At 38.6% G+C, this 18,489-nt stretch overlaps 1 protein-coding gene across 1 annotated transcript in view; it reads left to right on the top strand.

The window, feature by feature from the left end:
* NIBAN1 (niban apoptosis regulator 1) overlaps nt 1–18,489 on the top strand; it is a 110,437-nt gene that overhangs the window by 24,421 nt on the left and 67,527 nt on the right. The window contains exon 2 of the mRNA XM_081121008.1: nt 17,435–17,565. Coding sequence (XP_080977134.1) covers nt 17,435–17,565 — 131 coding nt within the window. The remainder of the gene's footprint in view (nt 1–17,434; nt 17,566–18,489) is intronic.

Raw genomic sequence — 18,489 nt, 5'->3', positions numbered from 1 at the left:
GCTTGATCAAGCCAGTCTGAACTCTTGCCAAATTTTATTCTCTGTTTCATGTTTTTCTTTCCTTTTAATGCATTTCTAGCATGTTGTTTACTTTAGACCCTCTAGTCTCAATCAGGTCCCCATAGGTTATTTCCCCTTCTTGAACCAATGATTTTCTCATATACATTCTGACATCCTTCACAACTCTCACCCCCACTTCTGATAAGGGTTCAGTGTGTGCCCACGTCACAATGTCAGGTTGCCCAGCTGGTTCTCAGACCCTCATCTTGGCGTTATTGCCAACCGGCATTGGCGTTCACCAGAATACTTGGAACACAACGTTCTTTGTAAATACATTATCAGCACCTGTTATAAGCCAGACGTTTCATATAGTTAGTGTTATAACCACTCAGATAATAAGATCAAGTGAGTGCTGCTGAAATACTGATGGAAATAAACCTAGGTCCTAGGTCCCTAAGAGGGCACTTGCTATGAACGGGAATTTCTGAGCATAGGTTTTCTTTTTTAAAAAATCTTCATTCGAGGATATTTTTTCCATTGATAAATATTTATTCCACGGGTATCAAAGTTATCCTGCAACTCTATTTCCATGTCTTTTTATTTGTACAATAATTTTTGTTCTGATATTGAATCAGTATAATCTTTTAAAGGTGTATTAAAATGGCAATTACATTCAACACTACCTCTAGACAAAGCTCAATTCATGTGATAGCAGTCTGAACAGCTGTGACCCAAGTTTGCGCACTTGGCACCCAGCTCTTGACAGTAACTTCCTGGAAGACAGTTATAAGACCCCATTGATTCTAAGACACCCTCCAACTTAGAGATGCTAAAATGTGAAAAGACCATGCATTTAAGGAGCAACAAATTGCACTGACTTTAAAACATGCCCAGGGACCAGCCTACCATTTGCTGAAGTAGTGCCTCCATCACTAAAGACTAAATTGGTTGAGCCACACCTCTTTGTGGTTTCTCGATGTGCACTAGTGTGTATCCTAAAACCATAATGTACATTTGGTGACCACAGTCATTTTACCAAAGCGGTTTGCCAGGAGGGAGTCCTCAACACTGAGCATCCAAACTCCTGAACTCTGTTTCCCAAGTCGGTGGTTGTATGTTTATGTGTGGAGGCATCACAGACATACTTGCTCTTGCTTCCTTCCATCTCTAACCTGCCTGTACCACTTAGGCTTATTTAGTTTTTAAAAATTAGTTTAATGGATGATTTTATGTATGTCTTACCGGATTTACTTCTTGACGGTCCTCATTTAGTAAAGCATATCTTTTCATGTACACACAGGAAGTGAAGATTGAAATCATGTAACTTATCCTCAAGTCGGTTTCATTTTTTATCGCACTGAGCATGCTCTTTTCAGGCATCCCTGTATTGCAGAGTGTGCCCCACAAATTGAGATGTGGGAAACCTGCCAGAAGAAATCAAACGGTCAGTCTCTTTATCTCCCAGGCTGAAGATTGATAGATACAGCTGTTTTGGCAGCCTTCGACCTGAATTGAGCAGATTTCAAACTTTTCTCTCAGTAGTCTACCTAGATTTAATCTCTGAAGACTTTTATTTCATTGCTGATCATTAAGATGGATAGATTTGAGTTTTACCCTTTCCTTTATTTCTCCAATCACTTACTGGTAAAAGAAACACTGAGTAGGGCCCTAGGCAGGTTTGGCTTAGTGGTTAGGGCACTGGTCTGTGGCCTGAAGGGTCCCTGCTTCGATTTTGGCCAAGGGGGCTCGATCCCTCACTCCGGTCAGGGAGCATGCAAGAAGCAACCAATCGATGTGTCTCTCTCACATCGATGTTTCTCTCTCACTCTCTCTCTCCCTTTCACTCCCTCTGGAAAGCAATGGAAAAAATATCCTCAGGTGGGGATTGAAAAAAAAGAAACACTGAGTAGGAAGTCGTGACAGAGAATAAAACAACAGCCAGCAAACTGGATAGACCTGAGAAGTCTTCGAGAGGCATGTAAAGGAGACAGCGCTGGCTTTGGCTTTTGGCAGCCAAGGTCACTGGAGCCTGCAGAGGACACCTTCAGCTCGGAGCTGGCTGTGCTGGTCCTTTGTGCGTTCTCTTGGGATGAAAGGGTTCCCGATTCCTCTTTCTGTTCTCACTCCTCTTGCTACCTCTGGAGGGTTGCTTTGCCCTAGCCTTCTGGGTGCAGCCTTATGTCTGATTAGATGATGAAATGTGACCACGTTTAAAGCACCAGGTACATTGTTCAGTAAAATTTTGAAAACTCTTCCTATTAGCATTTCATGATAATCTAACCTATTAGGGACTCTCTCTAACATTTTTGATGAGGCTGACACAATTAGCTAGCACTTGTTTTATTGTTCTATTAAGAAAAAAAAATTAAGTGTATATCTATTTGGTGGAGGGAAAGAAGGACATACTTTCAGAGGGAAATTCTTATACAAGTAAGTTTTATTTCTTAAAAACTAAATCAGTGCCTTAACACATATATTTCTTCCTTTTTGGAGGTAAAAAAAAAAGTCTCCTAGGAAGTTGCTGTTTACAAAAAATAAGTGGCATAGACCTTCCTTTCAAACTTTTAGAAACCAGACTTACTAAATCTCACTTACTATGTCAAAGGACAAGACTATTTGGAAGCATTTTAAATATTATGATAGTAGGGTACTTGAATTTCTTTTAAATTGGGTTTTGAGGAATGATAAAGATATTTTATATCATGATAATGTAGTGGTTGTAAAATTGTAAATATTTGTCAAAACTCATTGAATTGTACTCTTCAAATCGGTGAATTTTATTATATGTAAATTATACTTCAGTAACACAGACAAAAAGTATTTGGAGATTTAGAAAAAGAAGCGCTGGGATCCCAAGGAAGGGATATCTATGAACAAACTATGACATCAAGGTCATAAATGGGAAGAGAAATTATTTTAATCAGAAGCCAAATGTAATGAAACTAGTAAGAAAAATGATTTAGAGTTCATGATATTTTACCTGCTTATTATACTTCCCAGTGCATTTGAGTTCTTTCCACAGTGACATTACACCCATTTCTATTTGTGGAGGTGGAGTAGGATGGGGGTGATGGGGGGTGGGAGTGGGGGGCGCCTCGGAAAAGTGGAAGGCAAGAAGAAGGGAATCAGTGAGGGTGCCCAGTGGGGAGAATTATTTCTTTTAATTCTACCCCTATCAATTCACTTATTATAATTTTGTGCATATAATAAACATTTAATACATTGTGAAAGAATCATGTGTCAAAATTGTAATATAGAAGCAAAAATGAGAAAAGAAACAGTAAAGTCAGAATTGCTGTAATCACATAATTACTGGCTCTTTAAAATTGGGACCACATGTTTAAAATAACTACAGCACAAAATCATAGTTTACCTAAATCAATTGCTTATTTTAACTGTATAAATAGTCTTGAAAATGATGGCAGAAGTCATGCTGTTTGAGAGGTTACTATTGATTATTTCTACTCTTAAAATGATTGGATTGATTTTGCCATGCTTTGGCAGTTAATGGGACACTCATTTACCTTGATTTTTAAATACTAATTTAGTAATATGTAATGTTTTTATTTGGGCTCACTAAGTAGGTTTTTTTAGACCTTAACTAAGCAGGTTATTACTTTTTCCGTACTGTTTTTCTGGATAAAGTTTTTGTTTTGTTTTGTTTGTAACCCATTTTAAAATAAAATGTCTACAAAGCATACCCATTATAAAAATAGAAGGAAAAACATTCATTCATGAGCCTGTTACTCAGTGATAACCACGTTTATTGTTTTAGTTTTGTTCCTTCCAGTCTTTCTTCTCTGCCCAGCTGGTTTTGTTTCTTTTACTTCTTTGTGATCAGTCTCTGTAAAAGTCTATGTTCACTTCTTGGTGGTTGTTGCTTACTTTTATGACTTGCATTTTTACATGTTAGTTCCTTTTCACAAATATATTTCTAATGGTAGCATTCAGTTTAAAATATACTATACTTCCTTTATCTTACCACTTTCTTATGCTTTACTATACATAATTAAATCAGAAAATACATTTCTTTTGATGGAAGAAAATTTTTATTTGCTTCAACTTTTATACTAAAACTTTTTACTAAAGTTTTAAAGTGTCAGATAAACCACCAAATTTTATAACAATTAAGATACCTAAGGTCAAACTTCCAAATTTTAAATAATCCCAGATATAATTTTAAAAGAGGTACTCTTTAGATTTTTAATGATTAAATGATTTACATGCATTGTGATGGCAGATTTAGAAAGTCTTATATGTAGCACACCTTCTGTCTTCTTGGTCTGTCTTGATTATTTCCTATATCTTCAAATAGCCATAAAAGACTACTTGTTTGGATCATGCATCTTTGTGATAATTTAGTGGTGGGCTCTGAGTTTCTTAAGATGAGGCCCTTGATTTTCCATTTTTGCACATCTTGTGGGTTTCCTACCCCTCAGTCTCCCCCTGTTGCTAATGCAAAGCCACTTCCTCTTTAAAGTATGCCTCACTTCCTGCCCTTCACTTCCCTGGCTCTGGTTGGCAGGTCTTATTTATTTAAAACCATAACAACTGAGGTGTATACACACACACACACACACACACACACACACACACACACACACACACACACACTTCTTTCTAGCCTGGGGTAACTGAATGAGACAAGATTTTTCATTTCTTTCCCTCCTACAGGAAGCTCCCTCAATCTGGAGATATTTTTGAGTATGTGTGGTTTAATTTTTTTTTTTTTTGGTTATTGTTTAGTGTTTGTTTTATTTGTTTGTTTACCTGGAGATTATTAAAGAGCCTGTGACTCAGAGAAGGCATTGTGCCTTCAGATGTATTTGCACTCATTGCCTAGGATGTTGACAGAATTCCGCCTCCCCCGGGGAGTTACTGTGCAGCTGCTTTTTATTCTCACCTGTTGCCATTTCCCAAAAGTAGACAAGTCTAAAGCACCACGGAGCCCCTTCCTGGAAAACAGCAAAACAGATGGCAAGGTAGTTCGCTTCTTTTCTTCTTAGGAGTCTCTGGAATCTTTAAAAAAAGAAAATATTTCCAGCATAAATTTTGGTCTGTTTTGTTTTTCTTAAAGTAGCAAATTTCTAATATTCAGACTGTTCCAACTCATTTCTTTCCCCCTTCTTGCTAAATGGGATTAAATCAACCGAGTATCTTTGTGCCACATAAGCATGGTCCTAATCTAAATTTTCAACTCACGGCTTTCTTTGTAGATGTGTCGTTGTAATAGTCATTTGCTCCCAGTGAAATAGTAAATTTCAGATCAAATTTGGAGAAAAGAGATTTAACGCTCCTTCTGCAAGGTCCTCTCCTGGAGCCTCAGGCTGCTGGGAGCTGGTCACCCTGCTTCATCGACAGGTCAGGAGAGTCCAGTTTGTTCCAAATACCTAAATGCTTGATTTTTTTTTTTTTTTTGGTAATTTGTCTCATACTAAATCACTACATAGCTAAACATATTGCTTTAGGACAAACCTTTTTGACAGATTATTATCTGTTTGAAGTCTTTCTGGTTGTCTAAGGAAGGGAAACTAAAAAACAGAGCAGTTTTGAAATAGAGTTTTCTACAGAATTATAGAGGGACTTACAAGTTTAAATGGAAGGAGAGGGGGAGAGACTGAGCAAGAGCGAGAGGAGGAGGGGATGTTGTAGGCAAGGAGTGGCGTTTTCATACACACCCAGCTCACTCATTCATACGTTCACTCATTCAATAAGAATATTTATTTTTGTTCTATTATTATAAAGCATTTATATTTTGTTATATTAAATGGAAGAAACAACTTTCAGTCTTATCTCAGAAATTAAATATTTTACTTCTTTTATAAAAAAACCTCTCATTTTAAAGCTTTGGCCAAATTATATACAATTTATTTGGTTTTCTTAACATCATCAATTATTCAAAGGGGATAAAGAAGAATTAATGAGCTATTTTACATTTCTGCACATAGCTAAATTATCTTCCATCTGCTGCAGTAATAAAATAAGAGTCGAATTTTGGAGTTAGCCAAACATTATCATACGCTTTACAATGAAATAAAGTGAAGTTTAAAATGTAAGCTCAAGTTAAGCTCTCAGCCCAGGCTATTTTTTAGCTTTACTGGTATATAATTTATTTACCTTGTTGCAGCTTTCTTCTTCCCCTCATGACTATCTTTTTATTCCCCAATTCTGGTATCTCTACAAAGCAGACCCAATGGGCTGGCTGGTGTGGCTCAGTGGTTGAGCACCCACCCACGAACCAGGACGTCACAGTTCGATTCCTGGTCAGGGCACATGCCCAGGTTTCGGTCTCAAACCCCAGTCGGGGCCAGTGCAGGAGGCAACCAACCAACGATTCTCTCTCATCTTTGATGTTTCTCTCTCTCCCTCTCCCTTCCTCTCTGTGAAATCAATAAAGGCATACCTTTTTTTAAAAAGCAAAGCAGACCCAATGGTATCTATACTATTCCAGATCAGTTTTCTTGATGAGAAGAGCCCTCAGAAGCCATTAATAGACATAATTTTTAAGCTCATGATGTTTCTGCTTCTGCAAATAGCAACCTTTCTTTTAATGTTTGTGTCTTTTATGGGAGAGCTTCTGAGTACTCTGAAAGAATCTCATTGTATTCTCTGAAGGAAAGTAGATGAGCAGATGGCTTCCACATCCACAAAATGGGGATGTTCATGGATCTCTGGAACTGTACTGAAATTTTAGAATTCCCTGGGGTGGTTATATAATATGTTCCTTGAAACAGCAGCAAACTCAGGAATGGACCTGAATGCAGGCCATTTGTCAAAAAGCCATTTTTAATCCTACTGAGATCTTTCCTTTCTCTAGTTCATAAAGTTAACAACTTTGACATGGACAAAGCCTTCACTATGCAAAATTTTTTCTTTCTACCTCCCTCTCTCTTTCTCTGTTTTACTTCTGTTTTTCAAATTACCTTGATGGTATAGTTACATGTTAGTAGTTTTCTATTACATCCCAGATTTCCAAGTTCCTTCACCAGATTTCCAATATATTGTACCTCATCCAATAGAGTTGAGATCATCCAGCCTTCAAGCTACCCATTATCAGATTCATACCTTATATTGCTCTATTTCTTCTTATTACCACAGAACAAAGGAAAACTGGTAAAGTGCCCTCCTTGACACCCAGAAGTTTTAAAACTAGACTGTCTAACCATACATCAGAGACCTTTGAATTGGGTGCTGTAGGGGAGAAAAATAAAACTTTCCTCTACCCTCTTAAATTCAGTGGCTGGGACCTGTGATTTAAACTGATAACAGGTAAAATAACAAGAGAAACTGAACATTTACTTATGCATACAATACACATATGTATGGGAGTGATGAGAATCTCAGAGGAGTGGTTAAGAATTTGGGGCATATATACCATCTAAAGAAAGGGCGATACATTTGTGGAGAAATGACAAGACAAAGGAAAAGGGATTTGGGCTTTTAGAGGCAGTAAATCGTGGAAAGGTAAGTATGTGGGGGGAACTAATGGAAGTTAAGGATTATTTGAGTAAGATTGGCTTGTGCAGACCCATTTGGGTGCCCACTTTTTGTCTCCATCAATAATGGTGGCTTTCACTCTCCTGGTATGGGAGAAGGGAGGTGACACATTCACAAAGGGAAATGTATATCCTGCAGTGGGGGGAGGCAGAGAGCTCTTTCTCCATTTGCTGCTTCCTAATTGCCTTCAGCTCAAAATAATCCTTATGTGAAAATGGCATATTTTGGGGTTGAATTTTCTGATCTCCTTCAGTACTTTCAATAATAGTGAGCACATATGTTAGTTCATAATGAAAGAAAACACAGACATATACAAAACCCTTGTTATTAGTGGTCTGTAATTCAACATATCTCATCTCTTAGCTCATATAAAGTAAGATAAAGAGAAGAAACCAGAGAAATGTAGTTAAAAATACTTCAAATATCATGTGCGTGACTGGGCTGGCCCAGAGCAGTATTTTTAACCTTAATTTGTTGCAAAACAGATTCTTAATCAGTAGATAAGAAAATCTACTTAGTGCATTTCCCAGGGAGCCTTACATTGGCAAAGACTGCGGCTTTAATCGAGATGGTGATGCCACTTAATTGGGACACATGAGTGAGATTAAGGGGTACTCGGAGAAGGTCGGCTCCTTTCGCTTGTGCCCTGCGCTTTGCTGGATCTCTGCCTTCTTGCTGGCAACTTCTGCCAGCTGGGATGACCCTGAGCCAAGTGCTTTCATAAATCATGCCATGGAATGCCTTAAATACAGAGTCCTTGTCTGTGCGGACAAAGCAGTGGCATGCGGATTCTACTGATGAGTTGAGAACGCATTGCATCGAAGCACTAGACATTAGCTTTGCTTTTAACTTGTCATTGATCCAGTAGTTTAATATGCATTAAATAAGTTGATAATTGTGTTGGGACTCAATTATGTACTTCAATGGATTGTATCTGCATATAAAAAGAAGTGCTTGGATTCCTCCATAAAAATCAATGTAGTATTCTTAGAGAGAAAAAACCCCTGCTAAAAACATTGACACTTTTTAAAATTTTTATAAGTGTCTCATTACTAACCAGTTTTATGACCAGTGGCCAATTAATTTCTTGATCTGAAAATAGGATGGAAATAAGCATTACAGTCTCATCCAGCTCTAGAAGCCTGTAATCGTTGGTCTTTTCATCAACGTATGGAAGTTGGAACAGAATTGGCATTGGCATGTCTGTGCTACCAGCCGGATGAACTGAAGCTGCTTTCCCAGGGGTGCTGTGGAAGGGTCTCCCAGTGACCTACAGTTCTACTTCCTCGGTGGGTGTAATGACCAGTGTAGAGTCACTGAATCTCCCTTGTGAGGCTTCGACTCCAAGCAGAGCTAATCGTAAGAGGTTCCAGCACACTTATTAAGTGCCACATGAACTCACTTTATAGAAGAGCAGTTTCCATAGGAAAAAAGGGGTGATTTTAAAGAACTTGGGACTCTTTAAGGAGTTAGTGCTATTGATGGTTTTGGTCTCTCCTCTCTCTCTCTCTGGCATTGCACAGCTTTTGGATAATTTTTCACTGATGTATGTTACTCAGGTATTTTTAAATTTAGTGATTAACCCATCCACTGACTGGCAATCCTTAGATTGTCAAAAAAAAGCAAATTTTGACTTTGTGATGAGCTGTATTTTGGACTGTGCAAGGTCAGACTTTCTTACTGGAGATGTTTGGGTTGTTATCAAGAAAACTGTATTTAGAGGACACAGTGCCTGACCAAATCAAGTGGACAGGAGTCAGAATCGTTGGGCAGTTCTTACATTCTTGTGAGGATAAGTTAGAGCCTGTTAAGATAATTCTCACTAATGAGTACCTTATCTGCCTTGTAAATAGTTTCAAAAAGTCAGCTGGCCTGCAGATATGTTGAATAGCTTATGATCTTTTTCTAGGACTCCCCCTACCCCCACCCCCAAGCCTAGCAATGCCACCTTTCATTTTCCTAGTCAAGTCCACTTTTTCTTATTGTTACCTGTATCCCCAGACTAACACAACACAAGCATATCTGGACCCCAAACACAGTTCTCTAGGAATGCTTTCTTTTTTTTTTTTTAATCATGAATTAATATATTAATTTAAATATAGTTTTATTGATTTAGAGAGAGAGGAAAGGAGAGGAAGAGAGAAAAATCTATTGGTTGCCTCCTGTACCACCCCAACTGGGGATCAAACCTGCAATCTGGGTTTGTGCCCTGACTAGGAATTTTTTTTTTTTTTAAATATATCTTTATTGATTTCAGAGAGAGGAAAGGAGAGGGAGAGAGAGAGATAGAAATATCAATGATGAGAGTCATTGATCGAGCCCACAACCTGGGCATGTGCCCGGACTAGGAATCGAATCGTGATCTCCTAGATCTTAGGTCGGTGCTCAACTGCTGAGCCACGCCTGGCCAGGCCTGACCAGGAATTGAACCAGCGACCTTTCATTGCATGGGACAGCAGTCAACTAATTGAGCCACACTGGCCAGGGCAATGGTATATATTTTTGAGAGGGAAGTAGAAACTTAATAGAAAGTATTTCAGATACATATACTTCTGTGTGGAGAGAAGAGAAGTGGAAAGTGGAATGAAGAAAAAGAAAGGCTATAGTTAGGAAAATAAAATAAATCTGGAGGAGACACCAGAACCTATTGGTCTGGAAGGAGAACCACTTAGTAAAATTCCTAGGCTTGTTTCCTGGTTTATTTTAAGTCTGGCCTGATTTCTTTTAATGTGCCTGTTGTATTCATTTGCATGGTTGCAATCTCAAAGCAAAGAATCTTTTCAGGGTTTTGGAATGAGAGCCTCTGATAAAACATGTGCAGAAAGAATTTAATAACTATAATTAGACTCAAGAAGAGCAAAGGGAATCTCATTATTTCGGTTTCTGAATTTTAGTTATCTATTTTCATCAAAACTCTGAAAGGTTGTCCAATGGGCAAAAATATTATTATTCCTCCTGAATTCAGAGTTCTCAGGATGCTTTCGGAAAACGTAGCTGTGTCCGATTGATTTAATTTTCTGTTTCACAGTCCTCTGGTTTCTGTAAAGAAAAAGGTAGCCAATCTTCAGCTTCCTTGGGGGACATTAGACAGCTTCGAGAAGTGGAAAAATAAACACGATTTATTCTCATCAGCTGTGTCACAAGAAAATTGGACGCATGCTGTGAAGTAATGGCAAAATAATCTTGAAAATTTCCAAGCAATTTTTCCAAATGAAATGGGAGAAAGTTTAATGTTAGCTTCCATCTAATTATGGCTAAAGAAAGATCTGTGCACAAAAGTGCAGACACATCTATTTTTCCAACAATACTATAGGTTTCTTCCTCTAAAAAAGAGGAGATGGAACTTAAGGTCTTTCGGTTCTAGAAAGCTGTTCTCTAGAACAGCTGAACCATAGCAAAGTTTTTATTTTTTTCATAGAATAAGATAAAGGGAACTGTAACTTATAAAATAGCAGTGTGTTTTCCTTTTTAAATGTTACCTCCCGTTTCTCTTACTTATACAAACCTCTGAAGCTACTGTTCTAAATATGTTGTGGAGGATGGGAACCTTAATTTATTTCAGTGGCTGTGATCCCGTGTAGAAAAGTGTTTTAGCTTCTGCCACATCTTCTGGAGCTCGTGTAGTATCTGTAAGTGTATGTGGATTCATTGAATGCCCTTAACAGGTTAAGCTTTGTGACCAAATTAAAGATACTGGGCAGCTTTTAGAACAGGGATTGGGAAAAACTGAGGATCTCTAACCATCCAAGGGCAAGGACACTGCAAGCCTGACTGAGTTTTGGATCTCTAGGAGGGTGAGCTTTGGAAACCAGGAAACAGTTCTATTGTTTGTTCCTAAACGTGTCTGCTTTCTATCCAGATGCTTTCTGCATCTGGAGAGGGTCTTGGAATGACTTTGATACATTTAATATAAGCTTTGGGATCATAAGTGTTTGTGTGTTTCTCTTCTGTGGATTAATATCTGCAGTAAATCACAGAGAATGTAAGTTGGTTTATATGTCTCTTATTTTTAGCTCAAAGTGGAGTTTCTGTTGGGTAGAATGCAGGGACTTGCTGGCATTGAGGCTGCCCGGGAAGAATTTTTGACTTTGCCTAGTAGAGTCTGTTCAAAAGCCAGTCATTCAAGCACCAATAATAAATGTGCTTTAAAAAAATACCATTTAGTTCAATTATGAAGAATTCAATTTACCCCCATTCTCTAAGGCATTTACTAGAGGAAAAAGAGAGTCCTTGGGCATTATTCTGTGTAATTAGATTTTTGCACCTTTGTGTTGTGAATTGGGATTTCTGGTTTCCCCATCCTATGGTGCAAAGTGATGGTGCTTAGAAACCTGAGACTAAAGCTGATGTTATAATTCATCAAGACTTTTAAACTTTTATGATCTGAGAAACTCTAGGGAAGATAAAATAGTGGGTAGTATACTCTATTTTATAAACATTAAAAATATTTTAGAGCCACTTCTCTTGTTCCCCCAAATTAATCTTCATCTGAAACCTCAACAGATCTTAAGAAACTCTTCCAAAGACCTAGTTGATCCTCTCTCCTATGTGGATCGCCTTCGTTCCCAGGAAACAGCCACTTTGTTAAAATAAACCTACTTTTTAAAATTATTTTTTTCTTCCATAATAGCAATAAAAATGTAATATCTGAAATATGTTAATTTATTTTGATAATGTCATAGAAAAAGCCAATGACAAAATGTTACATAAATAAAACTGAATACAAAATATAATCATCTCAACTATTTAAAAATAATTGTAAAAAATATTAGAAGGAAATTTAGCAAAAATAGTGTTTGGATTTTTTATATCTTTCCATACATGTGAGCTGCTTTTCTAAAGTGAAACAGGGAAGAATCTGTGTATCTCAGAGAAGATTCTATAATATATCATATAGTTGCATTGACACTGGGAGTAATGGGGGGACTAGAATAATCCACTGTAAACAGACCTGTCAAGGAAAAAAACTAATGCTAAAGACTAGATTTGAGTTAAGCTACTAGAGAGCTGGAAGGTTAACAAAGAACTTTCTAGAATGAGAAAATAGACAAATATTTTAGGTTCTTCAGACTTCATGTAAGTTTTACCTAGACCCTTATATAATTCCCATGTTTACAGGCCTGCCAAGAAATGCAAACAAAGAAAGGCTTTTGTTGTAAATAATTTCCCACATATAATTTCATGGACAAAATTCATTTAAAAACTTAAAAGCAATCAGTAAGGGTCTGTTTTGTTTTTTTTCAAAAACAAATGAGTCGAGCTTCAAGAGTGTACATTTGTAAAGATAAGTAGTCAAGCTGAGAAGTGTGCCTTTCTCCTTTCTTTGGGGTGTTGATGTGGCTTCCATCATTATGATGCTTTGTACTTTTACTCTTAAATATTTACGCAGCCATTCTCTTGTTCATCCAACAAATATTTGCTGAGTACATAAGTCCGGTATACTTTTGGAGGAAAGATAAGCTATATTTAAACAGCTGTAGCAAAAGTGGTACACAGTTTTGGGAGAATGCAAAAGAAGGTGAGGCTCTTTTCATCTGGGGAGATCCAAAAAAGCTTCTTGGGTTGGGATTGCCATCTGGGCTTGAAGGGTCTGAAGGTTGCTGGCAGGGCATTTCGGGGGAGAGGGAAGCATGAAGGCATGCACACATACAGGGGATATGAGGTATAGTTTGAGCAAGAGAGGTAGGAAAGAAGGGCTGTGGGGCCAGATCACAGGGCCTTTGGTGCTAGGCTATCTGGTTATCACTCTGGGGAGTAGCAATGGGGAATGTTGATGGTTTTACAAAGGTCACTACATGGTCTTGAAGCAGTGTGACAAATAGGATTGGGCCTCTACAACTTGAAGTTTTGCCTCTCATGGCTTTCTAGAGTTCCATGGGAGCATTAATGGCAAGATCTGGTTCTGAAGGACAGTTCCCCACTCTAACTCTGGGCCTTGGTAACTCGTGTCAGCTTTCCCTGAAATGGGACCATGGTGGCCAGCTTGGATTCAGCCTCTCCTGATTTGCCCCATCAGCCCTGGACTCACTCGGTCCGCTTCCCAGAACCTGCCTCTGCCACACAGACCACGCCGTGGCTTGTTTCCCATAATCCTCCGGGATCTGGGACAATGGCAATGGCACTCCCCCCTCCCACTCTGGTTTTCACTCTTGTCTTTTAGAGCTGAAAGCCAGTAAGTTTTTTGACCCTGCTGTGGTGCTGACATAGGGCAGATAAAGAGGCTTTTACAGTGTTGTTAAAAAGATGATAAGACTTGGTTAAAGGTGTGGGGAGATGGGAGAAACAGAGGATGGATTCAAGAAACCTCGTGCAAATGGAAGTGACAAGATCTGATGACTGAACGTAGGCGTGAGGGAGAAGGAATCGAAGAACAGCGCTGAGTTCCTGAAGCTCTTTGACTTCAAGTGGTTTTGAAAGGGCCAGGAGACACTTTTCTTACTTTTACAAAGTTGAACTGAAACTAAATGTTGTGGACAGAGCTGTTGAAGGGGCTTTTTTTTAGCTTTAGTGATGATTACTCTGAAGGGTGTTATGAGCAACCTGATGAAGTAATTGTACCAACACAATGCCCAGCACAGGCTGCAATAATTGAGTAGAATTAGAAGAAATATAGGGTGTCCCCCGAAAATGTATACACACACTTGGAATAATTATAAAGGCAATGTTTATTAAAATACATATCATTTTCAGAATTGAGCTATCAGCTGTTGCAGTGTGTATATATTTTTGGGGACACCCTGTATGTACCAAAAATACGGATATAACAAAATGTGGAAGAAGCCCTTCTGTTGGTTCTAGTCTTTATATTATTGAGTGACTTCTTTTTAGTGGAAGACCTGGCACTGTGTTTTACAAACAATTTAGGAAAGGGGATATGATACTAAATTGGAGAGCGGGGTGGGGAATGAAGGCAATTCAATACCCAAGAATCTTGAAAACTGCAAACAAGCTGGTTTCAGCTGAAGTTTTTTTATGTGGTGCCTGTGTGCTGATTAACTTTATTTGAATGCTTTCACGGTGGCATATTCAATAATAGTAAGAATGGTCATACTTTATTGAGCAACTGAAGTGTTAGGCACTGCTCTAGGAACTCTTTTACCTGCAGACCATTTCATTTAATCCAGACAAAATCCTGTGAAAATGGGTGTCTTACTATCCTCACTTTATAGGTGAGAAAACTGAGGCTCAGAGAGAGAAGCTCAGTGTAACACAACCACTAACTCATACTTTTGCTTTGGCTCATTAATGCTAAAGTTTTATTTAGTTGGTTTCAGTTCAGGGATGCACTGAGGGCCTTGCTCTGATGTGCTGATAAGTGCTCTTGAAACATCTGTGAAAATGTAAGTTATGTTTGTTTCGAGCCTGTAATGAGTGGGACAGCTGTTCTGTATGCAGCTGGACAGGATGGTCCCAGTTAAAGAGTTACAGTAGATGGCCTGCTTTTGGCTTCTCCTTGATTTCTTAGTTCAGCTTAAGGACATTCCCTTGGTAGCTGGCTTGGGTGTTCCATCATTACCATTGCCATCAGTTTAATTACTATGCATTATTGAACACTTTCTATGTGCCAGCTACAGTGCTGAGTGCTTTACTGCATTATTTCATGTAATTACAATAACGTTATGAGATTGCTCCTCTTGTCTTTTATAAAAGAGGAAGCCTCATGAGATGGAACTCAAACCCATGTCTGTCTGACTCCGGAGTCCATTGTCCTAACCACATTGGCATTTTGCCCCAGCACCAGGCTTTTCTCAAAGTGTCAAGATCCCTACAGTGGACTTTCCTTTATTTGGGTTTAGATAGGCTTAATCTAAAATCTAGATACATTTATGGAATTGCTTTAGGTTCTCTTTCCCCTAGAACTTGTGATATTGTTAGCTGCTTTATTCACATTTTGAACCAGTCATTTGGTTCATTACCCAAGGAAGCTCTGATCCCTTTTTTTTTTGGTAAATGCTGCCTTGTGGATGATGTGTTGATGGTACCATATACAATATTCAAATCAGAGAAGCATTTGAGGGAGGCTTGGTGATGTGGCAGGAAATCAGCTTTCAAGGCTTTGTAGAGCTCACCATAAAACGACACTCACCTCCTTTCATTTAAATCCAAGTTCTTGCAAGAGTGCAAAAATTAGCATCAGAAATTAACAGGCTGCTCTTCTGCTAAACAACATAGTGGTTACTTGGCTCTAAAGGGCAAATTTTGTTAATCATTTATATGTTTCAGTGAGGTGAAACTCATTCTCATTGTGGGAATTCTCAAAGATGTCCCACTCCTATGTAAGAAAATTATAGACAAGGGTATTGAATTTTATTTCTTATGCACTATATAAAAGCTAATGAAAATAATAACCAATTAGACAGTTATAGAGCCTGAGTGTATTAAAGTGTTATGCAAATATTGATTAATAGTAATACCATAAACTCACAGAGCAAGCAAAGGCATGCCTGGTTCAAATTATAGGAGCTTTCATTTGCATTTCCGCAGAACCTATTATTAGTGGGTCTCAAAGCACCTTACAAGTAATAATTATTAAAGCCCATAAATACGGCCAGGAAATGTCATTTTATTGAGGGCATAAGCGTCCCCTTTACCTCATACATATCCTGAGACCTAAATGCCTGAGCTAAAGTAGCCTCCTCCATATAAAGAGAATATTTCTATGCTGTGGGTGTTTGGGGCTGTGATTCTCTAGATTAGAAGTTGACAGCTGTGGATTCAAGGTTCTTATACTGAGTATCTCAATCTATGTGGTTAGAACTCTTTACTTATTGTTAAAATTTTACATGTGCAGTAACTCAAATTTTGCCAGTATGTTATATTTTAATATTTCTCTGTTGACTGTAATATCAAATTTGAAAAACAAAAATTATGCCAGGTTCGCATGAAAGTATTTAAAAATATTTTGGAATGTTGTATCAGGTTTATTTTCTCTCAAGCTAATATCTTATTCCAAGGACGAACAGCTTTTAGGCACAGTTAGTGGGACCTGTATTTGTTTCTATATGCTGTGGCAAGTCTTCGAAAGGTTGTGAAGATTTCTGATGTGCTTTAGAATACTCCTTTGCCCTTTCTCCCTGGTTTCTCTTTTTTTTCCCTTCCTTTGCAACTACCGTACTCTATAAAGCTAAGCACAGGCTGGAAAAGCTCTAGAATAGTCCCAGTGCCTGACTCTCCCTCTCCCTCTATCTAGAGTCCTCAAGCTGCCCCCACGGGTTGGTTCTCAGCCTTATTTTCTTCTTGTGCGGAGACACCATATTGCAGTTGTTGGTCACTATTGTCAGGCAGCTGTACCTCCATGGTTATTCTTCGGTGTCACATAGATACCAAGAGCAGTGTGGACTAGTGGGCACCTTTCTTTCGAGTTAGGGGCACTGGAACCCGGAGAGACTGAGTGACTTGACTGAGGTCATACAGCTGATTTCTGTTCTCAGTAGAACTGGGACCAGAACTCATGTCTTTAGACTCACAAAGCTTTTCTCTCTACCTCACGGTAATTATATGATGCTTTGAATCACACACACGCACAAATTTAAACCAGAAACATAGGACCAGAACTAGAAGAAATCATTTGTTGATGTTTTATCCAGGGCAGTGGATCAGTAAGACAAGGAGTGGAGCCCCAGAGATCTAAAGACAGATGGAGTGATGAGTGTGCAGGATTGAGATGATGGACCCTGGGATTATTGCTGTGCAGGAGTTGAATGATGGAGGTAGAAGGGAATGAAGAGCCAGTTGAAGTGAGAACAGGGTGAGATAGGATGGTAGTCATGGAGGATTAGACATGGCCATGGAAATGGGTTGTTGGTGTAAAATGAAGAAAATTTCTGGGAAACAGTGGTGTTTGGGAGACAGGAGGAGTGTTTATGCATGATGTAGATATGTGTCTATTCTGTGAGAGATGCTGCATCTCTAAATTTTAATTTTCATGTTTTTCCAGGGAAAACTGAGGCTGCTATCAAAAACTTCAGTCCCTTCTACAGTCGCCAGTACTCTGTGGCTTTCTGCAACCATGTGCGCAGTGAAGTAGAACAGCAAAGAGATTTTACATCACAGTTTTTGAAGACCAAGGTAACCCATGGCCATTTGGCTTATCTATTTCTCCCACTGAGTAATGCTTTATAATTCATAAAACATCTGAAAGAAACATTCATTTAAATGGCAGTTAAAAAAAAAAGTGTTCTCAAATCATTTCATGTTCAGAAATATCTATTTACCTGGAAGTTAGAACGTAAGATTTTAAAAAATATTTTTAAAATATGTTTTTATTGACTTCAGAGAGAGAGGAAGGGAGAGGGAGAGAGAGATAGAAACATCAATGGTGAGAGTCATTGATCGGCTGCCTCCTGCATGCCTCCTACTGGGGATTGAACCTGAAACCCAGGCATGTGCCCTGACCAGGAATCGAACTGTGATATCCTGGATCTCAGGTGGATGCTCAACTGCTGAGCCAACCCAGCTAGGCAATCAGGTATTTATTTTAAGTGTTATGGGAAGTTATTGGAAGGCATTGAATAGAGAGTGACATAATTTTAAGTGATTTTTCTGGCCTTTGTATAGTGAAAAGACTATGGAGAGGGAAAAGAGGGGAAATGAGAGATGGGTGAAGAGGACACTGTAGCAGGCCAGCAGAAGGATGATGGCAGATGGCACTAGGGTGGTGATGGTGGCAGTTATGAGGAAACACCCAAGCCAAGATGTATTTGAGGTAGAGCTGACAGAACTTGCTGATGGGTTGGGTGAGAGATAACAGAAGACGAGAGAAATCAGTGTTGACTTCTTGGTTTCCAGCATAAGCAAGTAAGTGGATAGAGTTGCCTTTTGGATAGAAGAGTCAGAAGTGGATGGGAAACATGAGTTCACTTTTGGCATCTTAAGTTTAAGATATTTATTTGACATACACTCATGGAAATATTGAGGAGGTAGTTGAATGCTCTGGTCTACAGTTCGGTGGAGAGGTTGAAGCTAAGAGAATAGAAAATTGGGATTTCTTAG

This window comes from Miniopterus schreibersii, assembly GCF_964146895.1.
Source record: "Miniopterus schreibersii genome assembly, chromosome: 19".
Taxonomy (NCBI): domain Eukaryota; kingdom Metazoa; phylum Chordata; class Mammalia; order Chiroptera; family Miniopteridae; genus Miniopterus; species Miniopterus schreibersii.
The sequence above is the reverse complement of the archived record's forward strand: the minus strand, read 5'-3'. Positions and strand labels throughout refer to the sequence as shown.